General features: G+C 36.6%; 1 protein-coding gene across 3 annotated transcripts in view; it reads right to left on the bottom strand.

The window, feature by feature from the left end:
* Window positions 1–6,664, bottom strand: part of TTC17 (tetratricopeptide repeat domain 17) — a 131,373-nt gene that overhangs the window by 75,035 nt on the left and 49,674 nt on the right. For all 3 annotated transcript variants that reach the window (XM_008575809.1, XM_008575808.1, XM_008575810.1), the window contains exon 16: window positions 3,029–3,215. In XM_008575809.1, the coding sequence (XP_008574031.1) occupies window positions 3,029–3,215 (187 nt within the window). The remainder of the gene's footprint in view (window positions 1–3,028; window positions 3,216–6,664) is intronic.

The raw sequence follows: 6,664 nt of genomic DNA, 5'->3' as shown, positions 1-6,664 counted from the left end.
TCCCTCCGCGGCGTGGCCGCCCCTGATTGGGTGACGGCTCCCCCACCCTGTCCTCTCTATATAAGCTCCTGTCTCCTCGCAATAAATGGAGTTCCGGCTTTGACCACTCTCCTGGCTCGGTGGTGTTCTTTCTCGGCCCCCGGGGAGGAAGGTCCTGGGGGGGAAGGGCCGTGCCAGCGACACTCATCATCCCGCTCAGCCCCACAAGGGACCCCCGGCTGGACCGGGGTCTCTTCCCGCTCGGTTTTGTCGGCCTCTGGCTCAGGGAGGCCCGACAGTTCAGTACTATCAATGAGTTTTTTAAGCCTAAAAAATATGGCAGCATACATTTCCATGGGGGTAATAGTATTTATTTAGGTGTTAGCAAATGCTGGATTCTTTTCAAATTCCTATCAGAATGATTTTAGCTCTATTAGCAGTGGTAACTTCTTCTAGTGACCTTAGCAAGTATGGCAAAGACCAGCTAACTTAATTAGTAAACTAGTGCTATGGTCAAGTGTGTCCCTCAAAAGTTAATGTGTTGGAAACTTGATCCCCAATGTAACAGTGTTAAGAGGGTGGGAAATATGATGATATTTGAAAGGTGGGGCCTTTGAGAGGTGACTAGATTGTGAGGACTGTGCCCTCGTGAATGGATTAATCCGTTCATAGAGTAATGAGTTATCCTGGGTATGGACTGAAGGCCTTTATAAGGAGCACATGAGAGCACGCTTTCCATGCTCATGCCATGTCATACCCTGCATTACCATGGGACCCTGCAGAATGTTCCTACCCAGAAGGCTCTCACCAGATGCACCCACTGGACCATGGACTTCCTGTCCTCCAAAACTGTAAGAAATAAATTTCATTTCTTTAAAAATTACCCAGTTTCAGGTATTCTCTTATAAGCAACAGACACTGACTAATATAACTAGTTAATTACAATTTACATAAAAGGGACTAAATATTTCTTATTGATGAGCTCTCTCTGAAAGAAGTGAAAAAAGTATTCTCTCTTTCCAAGTCAAATTATTTTCTTTTACTTTGTATTAAATCCAATAATATTCTTGGGATAATCTGAATTATCAGATACTATAACTCTAACAAAGATCTGTTCCAAGTTGTTAGTTTCCTAGACTAGCTGAAGTTACACTATGTGAAAAAAATTCAAGACAACTGAATTCCACCTCTTGACAAGAGTGACATAAAATAAGAATAAATTTCAAGAAACTGAAATCTTAAACAAAAACATGTATAATTAATGCTAAAAAAAAAGACTTTTTAGAAAAGGGTCACTATATACATATAAACCCTTCTTCCCAATAACAGAAAGACTTTCCGAGAGGCGAGGGAGATGACAGTGACTAAAGAAAATAAGAGATTCTGCTAATATAAAAAGCTCATTGACAAAGTGAAATCCTGTTTACAAGATAGTTCTGTAGGTAACCTACAACATTTAAAAGACTACAACATATTTTTTAGGATTAAGTAAGAAGATAAAGATCCATAATTTGCACCTTTAAAGTCCTAAGTACTTTGTATTCACTATGAATTTCTAATGGCTTACTTTTACCCAACATCTACTATATAAGGCTCTCATTTAATCCTCTCAACGAGTATATGATATAGGTTTCACTGTCTCATGTATAGATGAATACACAGTGACTTTACTGGGATCAGAAAGTTATGGTGGAGCTGGGGTTCAAACATGGATCTGGGGCCAGTCCCGTGGCTCACTCGGGAGAGTGCGGCGCTGGTAGCACCGAGGCCGCGGGTTCGGATCCTATATATGGATGGCCAGTGCGCTCACTGGCTGAGCATGGTGTGGACTGTACCGAGGGTTGTGATCCCCTTACCGGTCAAAAAAAAAAACAAAAAACATGGATCTGTATGATTTTAGTGATACCCACTCTACAGCCTTGCTATACTGTCTTAGGCCTTCAGCATTAATATAATAACTTTAATTCAGATTGTGTTCAACACTGATCCACAACTGAGCAATGAAGTTATAATGCTGAGAGATTCTTGGTTTCTTTACTAAATAACTAGGTTCTGATATTTAAAAATGCACTATCTACTGTCTGTCATTCCATTAAAATCCTAAGGCAGTCTGGTACAGTGAATCAGGAAAACCAGTTCCTGGTTCCAAATCTACTAGTAATTATTGATGTCTTTTAGACAAATTATATAAAGAAGTGGGTGTCTGGTTTCTGTTTTTTAAATATCCACAGTAAAGGAGCTGGACTGACAGCTCTCTGTTTAAATATTTCAATCTAATCTGAACATTTACAGAACACCCACAGTGTGCTCTACAATGGCTAGATCCTGAGGATCCACACATATGTAAACTGCATCTATCATAATTCAAGGCAGGGAGTCAAACTCATGATTTTTTTCTTATAATGAAGGTTAAAGAAGTAAGTAATCAAATATCATGGTACTCTTAGAAGAAAGGTTCTAACTGATGAGTTTGCAACAGTTTTAGATATTAGCTCTACCCAGGTGAATACATGAATGTACATGCATATGTACCCATGGCCATGGGAGAGAGTGGAAGAAGGGAAAGAAATACTACTTAGTGTCAGGTGACTATTTCAAAGGTGCAGTAAAGGTCTGAATTGTCTTCACTGGAAGGCAAGGGGCTGTATTTCAGTGACTGAGTATGTAGAAGAACAGCTTCAGCTTTCATTACACACTTTGACTTCACGGACAGAAAAATATCCTTTACCATGAATATCAGTCACGACAGTATAAAACACCAGACATTTTAGGGAGAGGAAAAAGAATCTCACAGCTTATCAATCCCAGTTGAATATACTATATATTTTAGTCAACCTTTCTCAACCAGGATTCTGGGAAAGAATTAAGCCGTGATACCGTAAATCATCTATAGAAAGTAATAAATGAACTTCTTTTCCTGTGCCTCTAGAATTATACCAGTTATTCAAATCCTTGGGGAAAGCTGAGAAAATCATTTTCTGTGTTCTGTTGATGAGAACAGGAACTCTGGCTGAGCTCATTATTTTGCCAGCATTTAACGGCTACTTACCACTGCAAACAGAAGAGGTGATGTTGTACAGAAAAGGATAAAACTGCATACAGCGGATCAACTTCAGGCTGTTTTCACATTCTGGGCATTTGGTAGTTAATTTCAAAGCCTGTCTAAAGGCCTCAAGTGCCCCACTGATATTCTTCAGAGCGAGGTAAGCATTTCCCAGGCTCAAAAATGTCAGAGGCTGAAAAGGAAAAAAAAAAAAAAAAATCAGTAAAATGTTAATGAATTAATATTTTCTGAGTTACAAAACCTTTACAGTATATGTGTTTTGGCTTTTCTCATGTTATTCCATAAAGGTTATTTCTAACTTCCCATTTTATTCACACCAGCCAATTCTAAACTGTGTAACATACGCACATGTATTTTTAAGCTTTAATTCTAAGTTAAATTTAATTCTAAACTGTATAACATATGTAAATTTTTTTTTTTTTTTTTTTCGTGACCGGTAAGGGGATCGCAACCCTTGGTGTGGTGTCGCCCACACCGCGCTCAGCCAGTGAGCGCCGGCCATTCCTATATAGGATCCAAACCCGCAGTGGGAGCATCGCTGCGCTCCCAGCGCCGCACTCTCCCAAGTGCGCCACGGGGCCGGCCCATATGTAAATGTATTTTTTACTAATAAAAAATATAAAGTATATATAATGTCTTAAGTGTACAGTTCAATGAATTTTTATACATGTATATATACCTGTAACCACCACTCAGCTTGATACAAAACATTTAGAATATTCCTATCTGTACAAAACAAAAAGTTTTCCAGTACCCAAGGAGGTTCCCTTGGGAAACCCAATCATAATCCCAGAAGTAACTGCGGTTGTGATGTTGTGACTCTATCCCATAGATTAGCTTTGCCTGTTCTTGAACTTCATATAAAAGGAATCAAACAGAAAGTTCTCTGGCACGTGCATATAATATGTATCCGTTTCTAGCTTCTTTCACTCAATCTAAAATTCATCCATGTTTTTGTATCAATGGTTCATTCTTTTTTTAAAAAAACTGATCTGTATGTAATGTTCCACTGTGTGAAAATACCACAGCCTGTTCAACCATTCTCCTACTGATTGGCATTTGGGCTGTTTCCAGTTTCTGGCTATTATGAATAAAGCTACTGTGAATATTTTTGTAAATGTCTTTTGATAAACATACTATACACACTTTCCTTGGATATACTTAGCAAAGGGTTGTAAGACAGACTTATATTTAGTTTGATTAGATACAACCAGTTTTCCAAAATCAACATACAAATTTACACTCCTACCAGCAAGTATGAGAATTCATCATATATTGTCAGTCTTTTCAATTTTATTTTCATGAGCTGAATTGCCATCTCACTGTGGTTTTAATTTGCATTTCTCTAATGAGTAGTAATGTGGAGTATTTTTTTCATGTGCCTATTGGCCTTTTGGATATCTTCATTTCTGAAGTACCTGTTCTTCTCCTCATTCAAAAAAAAAAAATAAGGCTGTCCTGCTTATTGATTTGAAGGATTTCTCTATATATACTAGATATGAGTCCTTTGTTGGAAATATTTATTGCCAGTATCTTTTCCCAGTTTGTAGTTTGCCTTTTTACTTTCTTAATTGTATCTTTTGATAAACAGAAATTCTTAATTTTAATAAAGTTCAGTTTCTTATTTTTTCCTTTTATAGTTAAGCCTTTGCGAAATATTTGCCTACTTCAAGGTCACAAAGACTTTCTCCTGTTTTCATCAAGAAGCTATATTGTTTTATCTTTCACATTTTGGTACATGGTTCACTTCACATTAATTTTGTGTATGATATGGGATAGGAGTCAAAATTCTTATCTTTTCCCAAAGGGATATCCAATTACTCCAGCACCACTTACTGAAAAACCAAAAAGTTTCTTCCCACTGAATTATGGGTGTGCCTTTGTCATAAATCAGAGAATATACATGTGGGGGGTCTATTTCTAAATTCTTCCATTGTATTCCACTGATATGTTTATTTCTGCAGCAATACCATACTAATTTAATTATGGTAGGTCTTGACATTTGGTAATATAAGCCTTCCAACTCTATCCAGTTCCTCCCTCCCATTTTTTTTTTTTGGCTGTTCTAGGTCCACTTCCATGTAGATTTTAGGGTCAACTTATCATTACACACACAATGCTGAATGCAGGGGGTTAGGGGCACTGAGCCCACACAGTTGAAAATCCTAAGTATAACTTTTGACTCCCCCAAAACTTACTCAACTGTACTTAACTACTACTTAAGTACCCCACATCTCTTTTATTTTTTGGCAGCTGGTCAGTAACAGGATCCAAACCCTTGACCTTGGTGTTATCAACACTGGGGCTCTAATTGACTGAGCTAACTGGCCATCTCTTTACTTTATTACTTAAGCAGTAATTAAGTACTTCATTACTTCACTACTAATAGCCAATTGTTAGATGGGTTACTTAACTCTTTGGTTAGGTATGTTATTCATTCATGACACACCTATTTGGTTAAGTATGTCATACATTCATGACATACCTAACCCCAAATTTTCCAATATATTTATTGAAAAAATTCATGCATAAGTGGACCCATGCAGTTCAAACCCATGTTATTCAAAGGTTTGCTGTATATGAAGTTTCTAGGTGTCTGACTAGGATTAAATTGAATCTAGAGGTTAATTTAAAGAAAACTTACATCTTAACAATATTGAATCTCTTAATTCGTGAACATAACATATATCTCCATTTACTTATGTCTTCTTTCTCTTGGCAATGTTTTGTAATCAACAGAAATCTTGTATATCTTGCTCTACATTTATTCCTAGATAGCTGATGTTTTCTTGATGCTACTGTAAATAGTAGATTTTATATGCTATTTTCCAATTGTTTTCTTAGACTTTGTTTTTATAAGCAGCCCAAAGAATTCAGTGTATGTCACTTTAACTAAAGTACACCTGTGTTTAGTGTTTTTGTATTTGCTTGTGTGTAAACCACTTGTTCTGAACTTATTTTACCAATAAAAATATTTTAAAAGATCTAAGAATGTTTTATTCTCAGATTTCCCAGCATATCCCTATGAAAAGCAACACTTATGATTTATCCAACTACTTGCTTTTAATTCAGGCTATTAAAACATCAGAAATGTCTTACTGTAACCAAGCAAAAGTATACAAAATATTCCAGATTAAGGTCTAATCTAAGCAGCTCTCAGATTACATGTAAAGTATTACTTAGCAGTTCACACTGATACAAAATTTAATCCCATACTTAGATTTCAAAAGTTTCTTTGTATTTTGCATAAGAAAACAAAGTGTTGCAATTATTCCTGTGACCAGAATGATGGCTCTACAAATATCTTGAGTTGAGATAAACTAGTTAGCATTTTGGAAAAAAAAAGATGAACTTCCACCAGTTCATTCAGGAAATAAGCACTGAGTGTTTACTATGTTCCAAGCACTGTTTTAGACACTGTGGATACAGAAGAAAATAAGAAAGATAATCCCTATCTTCATTTTACAGTCTAGAGTGGGGTGACAGCAAGTAAAATGTGACAGAGAAAGATACAGCAGGAAAAGACTAAGCTTTATTAGAGTAAAGAGGGGATTGCCACTTTTAATAGAATAGTAAGGGAAGAACTTACTGAAAAGCTAACATTTGTAAGACTTTTTTTTG

This window comes from Galeopterus variegatus, unplaced genomic scaffold (assembly GCF_000696425.1).
Source record: "Galeopterus variegatus unplaced genomic scaffold, G_variegatus-3.0.2 Scaffold1241, whole genome shotgun sequence".
Classification (NCBI taxonomy): Eukaryota; Metazoa; Chordata; class Mammalia; order Dermoptera; family Cynocephalidae; genus Galeopterus; species Galeopterus variegatus.
This window is presented reverse-complemented; position numbering and strand designations above follow the sequence as displayed.